The sequence below is a fragment of the Trypanosoma equiperdum genome (genome assembly GCF_001457755.1).
Source record: "Trypanosoma equiperdum strain OVI genome assembly, contig: ctg_756, whole genome shotgun sequence".
NCBI classification, from domain to species: domain Eukaryota; phylum Euglenozoa; class Kinetoplastea; order Trypanosomatida; family Trypanosomatidae; genus Trypanosoma; species Trypanosoma equiperdum.
In genome coordinates, this window is record NW_027124705.1 from 14,977 (window position 1) to 30,670 (window position 15,694).

The window sequence follows — 15,694 nt, forward strand, 5'->3', positions numbered from 1 at the left end:
ACACACACAAGCACATTTAAAAAAAAAACTCAAACAAAATTCCTAACAAACTCCTTCATGAGCATATTCAACCTTCTCCACATTTCCTACGTGGTACCTCACAACGGAGCGGGCGTTGGCTTAAACCCCAACGGCAAGCGACCTGTCTCCTCTGTGTTCCAATCCATACGACGCGGGGGCGCACGATCACCCCAAAAGTATATAACTGCACCCTTCCACGTGAACATCCAAATAAACGTAAAAAGTGTGGGTGTCGCGATAAGATACTCACGGCGCATAGCCACCGCGCGGTTCATCATCCACTTGATGTCCAATAGTCGTAGAAACTTAAGGGAGTCATTCAGTGGACCAAAAAATCCCCTGCACTGATCGGCTGGGGGAATTTCTTCAAGTTTGGGCCGAACAAACAACTCCCCGCCGCTATGACGGACAGGTGTGCGTCGGATAAGCGCGGCACTGCTACGGCGAAGCATGTTGCCTTTGGTTCTGCTGGAAGTGTTTTGTGTTTGACCGTTTCCTTTTATGGAGGATTATATATATATATATATAAGTGATAGGAGTAGTGATGGGAAAGGTATGAAAGTCGAGAGAACATACAACACCGAAGCATGGGAAAATAATTTACAGGAGCGACAACAAGTGATAATGAGAACGATAATGAATAAAGGGATACCCCCCCCCCCAAAGCCTGCGAATGCAGTATGCATGCGCAGAATCGCAAGACACTATACTTACTCGGACGACCTGGCTCTCCAAATGAAAAGAAAAAAAAAGAAGAAACAAAGGCCGTATCAACCCCCTATTTCAACGGGTGCACGCCACCTGCACCGAAAGAATAAATAATCAAAGCGAACAAAACAAAAAAGGGAAACGGGGGCACCAGTTCATACGTTCATAAACCCATACTCGCCAAGTTTGCCTCTCTCAAGCAGCAAAGGATGCTTTGAGCAGTAATGCGGGGAAGAAAAACACGAGCCCCGCGCCCCGCCACTCCCGAGAACATGTTGGAAACACATAATTTTTGCTGCTGATCTCTGGTGAGAAGCACAATAGATGGCGCACATCCCCTCATGTCCTGAAAGAGCAGCTCACCCATGAGCGCGGCGGTAAGTAAATCACCGGACTCAATGCGTGTTGCGGCGTACAAAGTGAAAATATCCGACAATGCATTTAGGCGGGAAAGTTGAAAGAAAATGTGGCCGGGGCGTGAGGTGTGAGGAATAAAAACCTCATGCACACATACTATGGCGCATGCCACGCGGGAAAAAAATAGAATACTCTCTTCACTGGTTAGGAGTTGAATGAGAACATCCTCAAGACTTAGCTCAATGTTAGCGACGTCAAGCATCAGCACAACACGCGGTTTCATTGCTGTTTCCTCACGAGGGTCATCAGCAGATGAGCAAGGCAACGACTTGCAGAGCCGCCGCATTTCCCCAGCATTATAAATGGAAAAATTAGACTGAGTGTAGCCACTGGAGGCGTGTAACCAACTCATGTGTCTCGTCATCTCTTGTGGGTCCATCCATGGTTGCATATGGCGCTTGATATCACCTTCTGCAGAGGAGCCGCATGAACATATGGGGCATTGGTAAAGAGGCACATTAGTGTCAATGGTGCCTGTCGATCCAAATGGCCGGTTTAGCAGCGCATTCATATGAGGTGAGAAATATGTGACAGTTTTTCTAACACCAGGAGTACGCTGGTGAGATTTGCAGAATCCTTCTGGCTTGACATATTCGGCAGCATTGTGCCTACCACTTGCCGTGACGGAACCTACTGGTGAGGCGTCAGTAACAGCGCCTGAAACCTTATCGTGCCGCAGGCTTCGAGCAAGCGGGAAGATGAACCGACTAAGGTCGCTCTGCAGTGACGTTGAGGAACGCAATGTCATCATGCCTGCAGCGGATGCAGCAGAGCAAACGCCACGATAACAACCTCGGCACAAATTTATTCTACGTTGCTTCTAGCCTTCATTACCACGAACAAATAGAAGGAAATTCACCCAAGAACAGAGCGGAGGCCATTGTCGCTTCCCCCGTCTTTGACACTTAAGATATTACAATGATGATAATAATAATAAAGAACAGTCATATGATGAGTCCATTTGTATTTGCGCACGCATATGTACATGTGCATATTTATTTATATGTATTTATATATGTATGGTGGGGTACACATCTGAAGCCGCTAACTCTCACAATAAAGCCAAACAAATCACATACCAACACTCTTAGCTATGAAGGAAAAAATTCCCCTACGTTGCATATGTTTTGTTCCATGTTGTCTTAATTATTACTAGTGGAGTCCACTAGATGCGAAATGACAAAACACGTGAAAGACAGGTGTAAACAAGCTCCTTTCAGTCTGCACGCATCCCCACCACCGTTTTGAAAGCAGGTGAATGGGAACCCCGTTAGGTTGCGTGTGCCGAAATCTTGAGCAATACAAACAACTAAGGTAGAAAAGAATGTGACGCGAACAATAAGTTTCCAAAAAAAAAAAATGCAATACGTACCGCTATTTAGTCTACGACCGCACATATACCTGCAGAAGCAGGCGTACAAGTATCCAAGCGAAGGAAAATAAAAAAGAAATGCGATGGACCCATTACTATTCGCATCAACAAAAAATATATATATATATCAGCTGGCGGTGACTCAGCAAAAAAAAGAATTAAGGAAAATTTATTTAAAAATATAGTAAATGTCGATCATTCTCACTTACCCAGCAATGCTGGGAACGTCGGAAAACAACTGCTGGGGTAAATCAACAGGAAGAAGAACCGGTGACAACACGTCGTCAGGGGATGCTAGACACGAAATAAAGCGCGACACCGAGTACTCACCTTCAGCAACAACAGTTGCTGCGGCATCCAACTCTGGCATGTAGTGAGTTGTCACTTCTTTGCGGCACAGCATGGCTCCTAATTCGTTAGCTCGCATCTCCAGCTCCAATAGAGTTTCCTCTGCGCGTGAACGCAGCTCCTCCTGGCCGCCATGGTACTCCAGCAGCAATAAAACAGGGCGAAGGAATGGACGGTACTTCGGTGGAATAGGAAACAAACCAAGTTCTTGTACTAGCACGCAGAAGGCATAAGCCAAACGCAGTGTACGGAGATACAGGTGACCCCACAGTAGCTTCCGCTGCTGTATGAACCTGTAATGCGGTAAATGGTGAAGGTTGTAGTAAATGATGGTCGACTCATTGCGTAGCAGTGTGACTAGTAATTTGCTGTAGTCGCTTTCTAGTTTCAGTAACTCCAGCGCTCCAGACAAGTGAGCGGAGGCTCGTTTGCTGTCGTCGAGAGTAAAACCTGAGGAACAAGACACTGTGGTTTTGCAAACATCCTCCTCAGCCATCCTCGCGAGTCTTGAGTATTGACATCGGTATTCGGTGGCTAACCGAGCTAACGCCGGTAAGATGGAATTATTGGTTTCCTCCAATGCTGTCGCAGCAACGCAAAACAAATGTTTGGCATCAACCACGTAATGATCACGATGGGTTGGAGCTGCGTAGACGTCGACCTGAGTTGTGTACTCATATGCACATGTAAGTGGCAAAACAAAGTCCGACAGCGAAAATTCGAGATTGGAATCCTCTACCGACCCCGGATATGAGGTTACTGGTGGTAGCGCAAGCGAATGCACAGCCACTCTCTTCGTCCTCGGCATTGACAGGAGCGTTGGAGTTGCGTCGACAGTTGCGTCGCCACTGAGCGTTTGAGCCGTGACGTAGGAAACGGATTCTCTTCTTCTCTCATGCTCAATCATGGCGTTGCTCATCGCTAGCATCACAAAAACTTTAGCCAATATTTTGCGCTTTAGATGGTCATACTCTTCATTTGCTAACTGTTTCAGTGTCGTTGAACGCCACGCACTTTGCTTGATAACTATTTGAAGTTCAACAGAGTAATTCGTCAAGTGTTCTGAGGCACAGAGAGCTCTGCCTGAGACGTCCGCACCCGCCAAATACTTACACAAATTTAGCGGTGGTACGATGCCCTCCTTGGAAACAGCAGCTCTTTTACCCGAAGTATCGTAACCGTGCCCCTTATGATTTGTGAAAACAGAGGATGGAATAGTCGCTATGCTTCCTTTCTTCCTGACACTTACAACAGAAGCAGCATCAGTCATAACAACCCTTGGTGGGAGGCCGGCGTCAGCTACACAAAGCCGCAAAGGAAGTAAGAAGAGAGAAGCTCCCTCCAAGTCGTGCGGCCGCTGATTCCCTTCCATGAATGCTTTGAGCAACGACTGAGGGTCATTACTCTCCGACAGCGCCTGCAGATGTCTTGGTGCCCTAAATACACCATACGAACACTTCGCGAGCGAGAAAGGTGACATATTTTTAGCGCCTTGTGAACTCTTTGAACTTATATGTTCCTGCAGTTTTTGCGTGATTAACTTCACTGCTGGTAGATCGTCGTCGAAAATAATACACTCCAACCAGTTGCTATCCATATAGAAAGTAATTGGAAGTGCGAAAATAGTGTTCCTTCCCGCCCTTTCGTACAGTAACCCGGCGTCTAACCTGTGGCTCCTGGCCCCTTTACGGGAAGCTGACACGGCGTTCATTAGGGAACCATCTTTTACAGCCACTAGTAGCTTCTGAAGTTCTTGCAGGGGAATGTTCTCCTCATCAGCTCCCGAATTCCTCAACTGGTATCCAACATTTGATCTGTGCATAGGTCTTCCCAATAAACCGGGTACATGATACGGTCCTGCAAGAAACCCTTGGGCGCGACGCGGACACACACCAGTGTGGGTCCCCTCTCCCACTGTTACAAAAGTGTTTCGGGTAGGCGCCCGAGGAGAATTTACTATTTTTGACGGAGTCGAACCATCCTGACTCCCTTGCGAAGCACTGTAAGCAGATTCCCCCGCACATGCAGTTCCCTTGTCCCAAGAAGTGAGAAGGGACCTCCAGTCACTTTGGATCGCAAAACCATACCGGGCATCATTTGCCCCATACATGCGCTCATCCTCAAGTCTCTGTATTTGTCTCGTGTATTCCCGCTCCTGCATTCTCTCATGCTTCTGCACCTGCTCGAAAAGCTGCACGGTGTGCTCATCCCTTCTGACTTCTTTCATAACTTTGTCGTGTAGCTTAGTTGGATCAAGTTCAAGTCGTTCTCTACATGACACATCCGATATAGTACGGCACCATTGTTCTAACAATAGGCGCTGTAGATATGTAAGTTCACGAAAACGTTTCCGCCCCCTGAGCAAATAAACCTTATCCACCTTTTCACAATTTCCAACGTCGTCACTTCGGTTCCGTGGGGAAGAAGGTCGTCTTTTCCGCGTCAGCGTACTTGTGGCTGTTTTCTTGCTATTCTGATGAGAAGCGCCACTACAATGACAAATGGTAGATAGCCTGTCTCCGTCAAGAGGGCCAAATAAGGGCCTGCTGTTTGGACGACAACAACACTGCGTAAGCTGGTGCAGATTAAGTGTGGGTAGGTACCACGGTGGTCCCTTGATATTCTTGTCGTAGCTATACGGGTTCTCCTCCACGCGCGAATTAATGGTATCCAGCATGGCATCAAGTGTACCACCCATATCGAACTTTCGTGTGCTATTCACCGAATTATGGAGTCCTACTAAACTTCCCGTTTGTTGCATCATTTGAAGCCGAAGCTCCTGCGTGCGGTGAGAAAACTGGGTATTCGCCATCTCATTGATAGTCATGGTAAGAAAGGGTAAACCGCTCTCTGTGCTAGCGTTTCCAGTCTTCCTTTCTGTCTTGTTATCAACGTTACGTGTCTCTTGGCGCCGAGGACGGCCCAACCCCTTTGCTGAAGAAACATAGTGGGAGTTCTGCTTGGGCCATTCCACTGGCATGAAGCTGACGGAATTCGCACCTCTCCACACAGACACGAAAACGCTGCTGCCCTCGGTCACGCAAATTCACAACACAGTGTCACACAAAGGTGCTTCAATTTTGTGATTGTATTTGGAACAAAAGAAAAAAGTTTCTTTTTTATTGCGTCCTGTGCTATGGGAACGTAAGAATTGATTCCAACTTCCCTTAGACGCCGGCGGGTGCTCTGTGTCGGGGGTTACGAAAAAAGTGGTCCAGACGACAAAAACGGCAAAACGTGGAAACAGGTTAAATGAATATCCCTAGACTGTTCGCTCAATGCATGAAAACGTGTACACAATCCTTCACTTATTATTTCCGTCCACCTCTCAAATATGGTGTCTCTTACTTCCTTGATAAAGCAACACAAAAATTGGTGGCAACCGTGGCAAGTACATGGGGATACAGGAAGAAGGATGGAAAGAAGAAAAACTGCAGTAACCTTGCATCGGGGCACCACACGGTTCCAGCTTCGAAGTAACAACCGAAGACGAAATGAACACGTTCCCCACCGAGGTTTGCCTAAGCCAACCACACATGCTTAGTGAAGTAAACCAACACACTCTGTGGTGGAGAAAACGTTCAACAATTGAGCAATGAGAAGCGACAAAAAAAAAAGTATAGTCGCCCCACACACACACACACACACATGCCCTCCGCTCCACAACCCTCGGTTACACGTGCCACACGTCATTCCAAGGCACGGCAGGCTGTATAGCGCGCAAACTGAATAAGCTCATCCTCACTATGTGTGCTACCCAAAACGAATGGCAAAGGTTCAATGTTCACCGTGTCATTATGCGAGTTGACGTCTTGTTGCTGTTCGTGCTGGGATCGGTGCAATTCGGCAGCCGTTCGCACGTGGGACCAGCCCTCCGAAATAATTAAAATCTTTCTGTGGATCCCCAAAGGCGTATCGCTCCTACACGCCCCATCTGCCTCCGTATCCATTCTACACAGGCATTGCAATAATGCGTTAAATGTATACACACCGGCATCGGGGTACCACAAACTATCATCGTGCTGAATACTGGGGTTTTTATCGACACCTCCTACCGATTCCTCAGTTGAGCACCCGCCAACCTCTTCGAGGTCCCGCCATCGAACTCCAATGGCGGCACTCACAACGCCCAGCACCTCGTTGTGACGCTCACAAAGCATGGTTCTTACGATGTCTCGTATACGCCTCATGTGGTATCCAACGGCCACGTTATGACGAGTATGCGAATACAATACGAGCGCAACCAACCGCCGGGGAACAGTTGTGGCACTCTGCTCAGATGGACGATGGTGTATCAGGCACTTATGAAGGAGGGACAGTGCCTCACGTGCCCCCTGCAGGCAAAACTGAACATCTCTTTGTATTGTATCGAATGGCACTTCAGTTGTACCGTTATATTTTTCTTGATCACACTGGCTCGTGAAACGACTACTCAGCCGCCTGTGGAAGCGGACATCATCTCTAACACCAACTATCTCATTTCCACTAGGCGGCAGACCTGAAGCAGTATCCCCGCTATTAGAAACCCACTGTGGGGATTTAACGCCTTTTGACTCAAGAGACGCATCCTCTAACTTATGGGCTAAGTGTCGTAACAAGAAGCCCTCAATATCCGCCGGTTTTAAGTTAAGGCTTTCGGTAACGGAGGGTCGTCCACTGGCAGGCGTTGTTTGGCTCTCTCCAGGGAAATGCGTTGTGGCCGCGCAGCGTCGCTGAATGCATTTGGGCACACTGCTTTTCTTGGCACAAAGCATCGTCAACCGTGGAAACGGAAGGAGCATCCGAAACACCAAACTCTCCACAACCGGGTACACACACAACTTTCTTTTCGAGGAAAAAAAAATATCCCTCGCTAAGTTTTAGTGATTTGGTTCGGTTGAAATAACACAGGAATCAAAAAATTAAAAGGGGAAAAAGTCGATGAAAAGCAGAGATGTATTTTTTCCCCCGACAATTACAAACTGGAAAGAAACCCATGAAACTTTAGCCCCCACAGCACTACTACTTCCGACAACTCCGTGCCACAGCTTCCATTCTCCCCAACAAAGCAGCATTCTTCCTCAAAGAATAAGGACTTACGCACCTGCGTATCTTCCGTTTTCACAACTTACGACTCTTCATTTCCTGCAACAGCCTCAGCAGGGGCGTTGTCTGCCTCAGGTACCTGCGCGGAGTCATTACCAATGTCACCAACTACCTCACATACAACCTCAGCCGCTTCCGTTTCACAAGCAACCTCACCGGTTGGGTCTCCTTCATTCTCATTAGGAGAACCTGCACGGCGCTGTGCGTCACGCGAGGCGATGTACCGCTCAAACGCCTCATCCACATCACGTCCCGGGAAACCGCTGCTACGCCCACCCAAACCCCGCCCACGGCCACCCCCGCGCCTCATGTGAGGGCCTCCTCGCCCATTGCGGAACGGAAAGGAATGTCCCCTACCGAAACCTCTTCCTCCCCGTACAGAGTCGGTGCTTTCTTGCGTACCATCATGATATCGATCGTGCTTCCACTTGCCGTCGACACTATCATTACCACCGGCATGACTCTGCTCACCACCATCGGCATTATGCAGTAGAACGACTCCATGATCGCGTGAAAGCGAAACCTTAAGAATGCTTCCATCAATATTTTGATCATTCATGTGCTGAACGGCCGCACTGGCATCTGCTGGGTTACGGTACGTACATAACACGGTGCCGATGAAGCGCCCAGACCTGTCAGTAAACATTTTATATGCCTCCACGGGGCCAAACGCCTCAAATTCAGATCGGAGGGCATTGACGCCATCACGTTCGATGCGAGAAAAGGGAATTTGTGTTATGTACACGCGACAAGTGTTGTCGATGATAAGACTTATTGGAGCAGATTTATGGCCACGCCCACGCCTCGCGGAGAACTCTTCACCATCTGTAAGTGGCGTAAATGTAAGTTTGTTCATTGTTACTGACAGTGGCTAACGCAACAACCAAAAAAAAAAGTGCAACTACTGAGCAGTTATTTACCTATCCTTTATCTGAGATGGGTGCCTCGCTCAACTTCCTTTCTGCTTTTTATTGAAAACCAAAAACTTCTCCCCTCCCCTGCTTTATCAGGTAAACGAGTGGGAGAATTTTTAAAAGAAAAAACAAAACAGATAAAACCGAAACGGTGCCAAAAGCAAATGAAATGGAAAAACGACGCTGAACCGCACTTTCGCGGAGTCCAAATGGTTCTGTCAGCCCATTCGGTGTTTGTGAAAGCGATATTTTGATGGAAAAGACAGAAGACGTTAATGCGGGAATAGCAATCACCACGGGAAGGAAACAGAACGATGAACACGCTACGGCGGGTGCGGAAAAAAGGTAACAATACAACCAGTAAGAAAAAAAATTGAAGCATGTGTGTGGTGCAAACTGCCTTCCTAGCCACCTTCAGTGATGAGGGGTTATGGTGTGGCCGTCCACATACATATTCCTTGTCGCCTTAGGAAGTGAAATCTTCAATCCGTCGTGTTTCTGTTGCCGCAAAGTTAGTTGACAACCCAATCGCGACGTCGACTGAGGGAAAAAAGCCATGTCAAGCATATCATTCTCTTCATCGGTAGCTTCATCAAACAACTCCATAGCCTCGTCATTCTCTAGGTACACGTGACACGTGGAGCAGGCGCAAGAGCCACCGCACGCTCCCTCAATCGGGAGTCCATGTTCCATCGCAACATCCAACAGTGTCTGTCCTTCATATGCTGTCAGTGTCCGCATAGTACCGCAGGGCAATTGCACATGAAGCGTTAGCGGCTTGCTACGTTCCCCACTGTCGTTGCTATGGGTTCGAACGGCATGCCACAAAACAGGGAATGTGTGAGGTCGTTGACTACTGAAAATACCACCGCTACTCACACAAGTCACCGACCTGAGAAAAGGAGCGACAAGAGCTCGCCGTGGAGCAAGCAAGTAGCGTAAAGCAGCCATTGCCCGCGTCACCTTGGTTACTTCTACTGATCCGTACTTAGAGGAAGCGGAGACGTTTTCCTCGTCCTTCTTCTTAAGTGCCCCGGTGTGTATCGGCACCGGGGTTATGGAGCGAAACGTTATAGAGCGGGGGGAAAGCACAATATAAAGGACAAACGTAACAAATAAAAAAAAATCGCATTAAAACAAACCAAACGCTTTATAGGGTTCACATCTTAGTTCTGTCTTTACCGTTACTCCGAGCCTGCCGCCACGGCTGCAAGAAAAGAGGACACCGTGTAATGAGTCTTATCAGGACGCAAGTACACATCACGGCGCCGCAACTCAACCCCGCGGAATCGGCCCACCTCCCTTTCGTGCCCTTCCCGATACAAGTAGCTTACCTCCTTTTCTCAGCTACACCACAGGCCCCACTTACTTTGATAAACGGCAGTTTCTCCCACAAGGTCCAACATCCCTCCAACATGCACTCATTCACAACTCTCGTTCTAATTTGTTTTCCTCATATTCTCCCCCTTGTCTTCCCCTGATCAACTGCTTCCACTGCTAGCAGTCTCTAGCTCCCCTTCGCAATTCATCAGGACACGAATTGTTCGAGTGAACCCGAACTCCAGCACAGCAAAAATACCTACAGCCACCACCGCCGCCAAGAGGACCAACAACTCCATGCTTTTTCGCTTAACCACAGATACATGTGCCACGTCCTCATACGGTCCGAAAAGCACAATACCAGGGGGTTTGAGGCGGTAAGTCGAGAGAGAAACACTCGACGAAAGGGCGCGGCGGCCCAAAGGTGATGACGGCATCACCAATCGATTTTGCATATGCCGTTCAAGGCTTTTAGCGAACTTCAACTGATCGGCACCACCATTAGCAACGGGACTGCGGTGCGACACGGCGGCATGACGCAGCATTCCTAGCATATAAGCATCATTACCAACCCACAGCCGATTGTTGGTCGTGGTGGCACCATGCTCAGGAAGACGTAATAATGCCTTAGCAAAAGCATAAACAAAATCAACACGACGGCCCAGTTGCTTGGCGACATCAGTATAATTCTTGGTTGTGTTGGGAAATGTTGAGAGCGGGTAACGTGCAGCTCTAAACAGCTGATCTGACCGATATCTTCTCGTAGAAGAAATTGTAACAGCATGAACCTGCCGATGTGCTAGCACCTCGTGCTCAAAGTGGAGATCGTAGTGGTGATAGTTCGTCTTTGCGACAAGAATAGTGAGGTGAATGCCCTGCTTGATCGCCGTGGCCTCAGCTAATTCTTTTACTTGTGAGTAATATGGATCGTTGTGGAAGGAATCATGTACGTGCATGTATAGTCTGGAAGAGTCATCTGCGCTCTGCTTGCCATCAGTTGACTCACCATCCACGTCTTCCCCGAAAGTATTATCGCTACGGTCGCTTGTGAGGAGCTCGTCCAAACAGAGTACGAGTGCGTACCGGTCCAGATCCTCCTCTTGTTGGTTGGATAGCCACCACCTTGTTCCTGCGTAGTTGAACCTGGCCGTATTTCCCAACAGGAAGGAAACGCTGTAGGGATTTAGTGGAGCCGCATTAACATTTACACCAGCGTTCATGTCGGCATTCACCGCAGCCTCCGCATTGAATCTCCACCACAGATCCACTGCAGCAACGGCCGCTGAAGCCCCGCCAGCTGTGAGAGAAGCAGGTGCAACGCCCAGAGTGTCGAAGGAAGCGGTAATGAGAAGACGTGGTGTGTCCGCAGAAGCTTCTTTCGGTTTTACTTTCAACGACGCATAAATATTAATACCCGTAAACGAGGCGTTCGCTGCTGGGGTTACCTCCCGAACACTGTTTCCGATCGACACTGCAGCATACTCGCTGACTTCTAGAGTGGCGAACATCTTCTTCAGTTTCTCAGCAGCCACCCCGTCTTGAGGAAGGAAATAAACAGGGATGGACACAGTTGCGCGAGAGAGCTGGTGCTGCAGCAGTAGCTCATTGTGTGTGTCGAAGGGCGAGGTGGCAGCGACAACCCCATTAACAGGGAGGGACACAAGTTGCTTCCAGTCGGCTTGTGTTAAATGTACCTCGGTGGGAATAAATACAGTGTGACCTGCATGTGCGGAGACATCAGCCGGATTAAACTGCGAAATTGCGCCGCGGAGCAGCCACTGCTTCGAGCCAAAAGACGATTGACCCAACCCTCCTGAGGCATCCGTTTGTGACTTTGCATTACTACGTTCGAAGCTGATCGCGTGCGCTACATCAGCTGTTAGCACAGGTATTGACGCCGCTACTTGAATTCTCACTAGCACTGCCAGTAGTGCCAACGACAAAAACATCTGCGTTGGTACTGTTCGTTGAACGGACGTTATGTGTGTTACCGTCCACTGAATACCTTTGTTCTGGTGCCTTTCTTCTTTTCAAAAAAAAAGTTACTTTCGTTGTCGCCGTTAAATTCCCCAATCAGTGTTAATGTCTTTGCGGTACACGGTTTCTTCCTGGTACTCTCCCTTTTGATGTTTCAAAATAACAGCGATTGCGCAAATGAGGGTGAGTTCGAAACAAAAAAGAAGGTAACTGAAGGAAACGATGTGATGGATTTCAGGCATTTGAACTAAACTTGAGCACTTTACCTGAAAGAGGAGGGAACAAAGGAAGGACGTCTAAAACACGCAGTCTGTGCCCCCGTTAAACCACGTATTAGATGACTACACCTTTACGAACAAAGTAACCACACAATCATACCTACCACCACCAACTGAAGAGGTACTGTGGTACACACGAACTATGCGAAGTGGGATAGCAGACGCTATCACCAAGCAAGCGCTGGTGAAACAAAAAGGCACCGTTAAACTTGGCCACTTCCGCCACTGCTTCCGGCACGGTCATCCCCACCCTCCACCTCCTCTGGGATGTCAGGGAACTTCGGGTTTTGTGGATCGATCTTAACCATGTAGTCCATGGATTTGCTTTTCTGCTTTGACAACTTTCCCTCTGTGAGGACCGGCTCCAACATGTACGGGTCAGGTGGACAAGAATTTGCAAAAGACACCTCCATGCAATCGCACAGAGCCATAATCTCATCTTCCGGCACAGGTAGTTCACCATTCCTTGCTGGATTAAGCTCTGTTGCTTCATGAAAGTACCGTGAAACGTGAAACCCGGCCAGAACGGTGTCAACGCCGTAGGTGGCAAAGTTGATAGCTTTCTGATTAAGCATAGGGCACATTGCCAGAGTCGGGCTCATCCGGTCAATGGCCGCATTCTTCTCCAGAGCCATCTTACCACATTTATGCTCAAACATACGCTTTCGTAGCCGCAGCATATCGTTGGTAAGTTGTTCGTACTGTTTGCACCACTCTTTAAGATCGGCGGATGAAGCCTCTTTAAATCGCATGAGTGCACGACGAAAGCGCGGTATCATATAGTATGTCGCCCAGTTACTGAAAAAAAAGAGATTTGTGAACTGTCTTTGAGCCGCCAGGTAAACACTAGCCACAAAGAGGTGCTCCAGTGGTGGAAGTGTTGATGGTCCTTTTTCTATTGACTCCTTCACTTCCATCTCTTTTAGCACACACCGTTCGCAAACGGTGAAGAAGTTCATACGAAGAGACTTGAGGTCTGCTTCCATCGGGAAATTATGGTAGCGCTGCGGTAACTCCATCAAGTCTGTGGCCTCGAGTGGACTGTGGCCCAATGTGTTTAATCCAAGTGCTGTTGTGAGGGAGCGCAGCGTGTGATTACCATCATATGGTAGCGGCTTGTTGAGAGCTTGCGAAAAGGTTAAGTTAAAGGGGTACTGCAAAAACCGTAGGTGGTGATTATCACCACCCGCACGTCTTGCAAGCTCCATCAGACGGTAAATATTTATTACCTGAGGCGGGGGCTGGCGGTTGCGAATGTAATCAGGGACCATCGCATCTGGTGGAAGCGTTGGATAGTCACGATGAATGTGAGGCGCAAGATAAGGTGAAGAAATCCCATAGTACTGCAAAACGCCGAGCTTTACCTGGTTCTCCAGATAGGCGAAAAGTTGGAGAATGTCATCATCGATATGGGCATCCGGCCTACCGTCAAACAATGTGTGGAAGCCGTCCAGTAACAGAACGTCGATACATTCTATTTTTGTGTTGTAGGCAACATTGGTAAAGAAAGCTTCCAACCAATCCGGGGAAAGTCCAGCTGCAGAAGTCTTGGACACGCGGCGGAGATTCAAGCGAGCTAGTTGTTCATCGCTCAGCTCACTTATACGGAACCCAGACTTCAGCTGCATAGAGGGAAGTGAAGATGCCTTGTAGCGCTCAAAGATAGGGACGATACGATTTCGAACCACAGCAGTATTGGAGGACTCCACTTGTGTAATTTCCTCCTGAAATGGCTGCTGCTTAATAACACCACAACGACAAACAACAACAAAACCTTCACGATCGAGCTCGAATGCTTGCAGGGCTTCATAGAAGGCACGAGCGATACTCTGATGAACGTCAGACATGCTTCCGTCAAGTTCAAAAACGTTGCACCCTTTGATTATCTGCAACTGCAACGACTCCACAGCCTCGTTAATATCATTCGGCATCTTGCAAGTGGCGCAGCCCAGCCTAGAAAGATGCCATCCCACTGGTGATGGACAAATGTGACGCCAATTCTCAAATACAGTAGACCTATCGCACGTGTATTTGGTACCGCGAGCTGTAGCCCTCCCAAGTATGGGTACCGCTTTGGACTCCCGCGCATCCGCCTGCCCCTGAGGTCCTAACATGCCACGAATGGCGCTCTGTGCCCGATTCCCGTATAACCCGTTAATTCCTGTCGTTTCGCCCGTCCGGCCGCCGGGTTCAATACTGCCACCCTGATCGACACGAGGGCGTCGCCCTGGTTGTTGGCCGTCTACGCCGCTGTGAGACACCCGACGCACGTGAATACCATAACAAGTAAAGACCAAAGTGGCAGTCCGTCGCCAACCAAGTGCATGACGCGAGCAGCTTCTCATCACAGCCGAATACGTGTGAACTGCTACAAAGCTGCTCAAAGGAGCGGGTACACACTAGAGAAACCGGGTGGACGGCAGTTCGCACTATTCGCTACGATGTTGAGAACAAAGCGGAATAAGATTATTGGCACTACCCAAGGATGCACCAGACGTCAGCCGTTTATTTGAGTGAACCAGTGTGCTAGTAAACCTACACGGGACCTCAAGAGTTATGAGCGGGATGCTATCTCTTGGTGCCTTTCCACTAATACGTCAACTCCGCCCCCCTCTATTATTTCCCCCTAGCGAGACACAAGTGAATATGAAGAAAAATAAACAAAGTTGTCAGTGACAAAGTCAAAGCGATCAACCCACTTGAAATTCACCCAGAGGGTAAAACACAACTCCACTGGCGTTTTAGTTTGTACAAATAAACAGACGACAGTGCTTTCATATCAAATTGTGGAAAGCGGTGCAGCGCAGTCATGATACATATTTTCTCACCCTTGTATTGCAAAGGGTTTCTCTATTTATTTCATTTACCACAGGGAGGGACGAAAGAGACCACCGCGTTCCAATCGCCCCTCACACCGCTATTGTAAACATGAACCCCTTGCTTGGTACGGCAGTCAACAGTACCATAGTGGAGAAAAAGAAGAAGGCAAAAAATATCTATCTAGAGTGCATCACAGCTTTGTATTCTTCTTTCCCCCTCCCCCCCCATTAATGATCATTGGCAAGAGCTACTTATTTTCTGAAGCAGACTTTGTTGATGTTGCAATTCACATGTGACCAAGGCACAAAAAAAAAAAGTGCGCCAGGTATTCCCAATGTGCAAAAGAGTTCCACAAAAAATCTATTTGTGCAACTGAGAGGGCACACAACGACTCGTCTTTACGCACCAACGTTTATAACACGCCAGCTCGCCGC

General features: G+C 48.3%; 8 protein-coding genes across 8 annotated transcripts; all 8 read right to left on the bottom strand.

Moving 5' to 3' along the window:
- Window positions 1–98: 98 nt before the first annotated feature.
- Window positions 99–473, bottom strand: TEOVI_000348800 (uncharacterized protein; the record flags this gene model as incomplete). The annotated part of the gene is made up of 1 exon (XM_067226385.1): window positions 99–473. One exon carries the CDS (start codon window positions 471–473, stop codon window positions 99–101), a length of 375 nt encoding a protein of 124 aa, XP_067082486.1.
- A 419-nt stretch (window positions 474–892) lies between these two features.
- On the bottom strand, window positions 893–1,897 carry TEOVI_000348900 (uncharacterized protein; the record flags this gene model as incomplete). The annotated part of the gene is made up of 1 exon (XM_067226386.1): window positions 893–1,897. One exon carries the CDS (start codon window positions 1,895–1,897, stop codon window positions 893–895), a length of 1,005 nt encoding a protein of 334 aa, XP_067082487.1.
- An 826-nt stretch (window positions 1,898–2,723) lies between these two features.
- Window positions 2,724–5,846, bottom strand: TEOVI_000349000 (uncharacterized protein; the record flags this gene model as incomplete). The annotated part of the gene is made up of 1 exon (XM_067226387.1): window positions 2,724–5,846. One exon carries the CDS (start codon window positions 5,844–5,846, stop codon window positions 2,724–2,726), a length of 3,123 nt encoding a protein of 1,040 aa, XP_067082488.1.
- Window positions 5,847–6,555: 709 nt separating this feature from the next.
- Window positions 6,556–7,647, bottom strand: TEOVI_000349100 (uncharacterized protein; the record flags this gene model as incomplete). The annotated part of the gene is made up of 1 exon (XM_067226388.1): window positions 6,556–7,647. One exon carries the CDS (start codon window positions 7,645–7,647, stop codon window positions 6,556–6,558), a length of 1,092 nt encoding a protein of 363 aa, XP_067082489.1.
- Window positions 7,648–7,973: 326 nt separating this feature from the next.
- On the bottom strand, window positions 7,974–8,807 carry TEOVI_000349200 (RNA-binding protein, putative; the record flags this gene model as incomplete). The annotated part of the gene is made up of 1 exon (XM_067226389.1): window positions 7,974–8,807. One exon carries the CDS (start codon window positions 8,805–8,807, stop codon window positions 7,974–7,976), a length of 834 nt encoding a protein of 277 aa, XP_067082490.1.
- A 472-nt stretch (window positions 8,808–9,279) lies between these two features.
- Window positions 9,280–9,816, bottom strand: TEOVI_000349300 (electron transfer protein, putative; the record flags this gene model as incomplete). Its single annotated transcript, XM_067226390.1, has 1 exon — window positions 9,280–9,816. One exon carries the CDS (start codon window positions 9,814–9,816, stop codon window positions 9,280–9,282), a length of 537 nt encoding a protein of 178 aa, XP_067082491.1.
- Window positions 9,817–10,346: 530 nt separating this feature from the next.
- Window positions 10,347–12,134, bottom strand: TEOVI_000349400 (uncharacterized protein; the record flags this gene model as incomplete). Its single annotated transcript, XM_067226391.1, has 1 exon — window positions 10,347–12,134. One exon carries the CDS (start codon window positions 12,132–12,134, stop codon window positions 10,347–10,349), a length of 1,788 nt encoding a protein of 595 aa, XP_067082492.1.
- Window positions 12,135–12,643: 509 nt separating this feature from the next.
- TEOVI_000349500 (uncharacterized protein) lies at window positions 12,644–14,785 on the bottom strand (the record flags this gene model as incomplete). Its single annotated transcript, XM_067226392.1, has 1 exon — window positions 12,644–14,785. One exon carries the CDS (start codon window positions 14,783–14,785, stop codon window positions 12,644–12,646), a length of 2,142 nt encoding a protein of 713 aa, XP_067082493.1.
- Window positions 14,786–15,694: the final 909 nt, after the last annotated feature.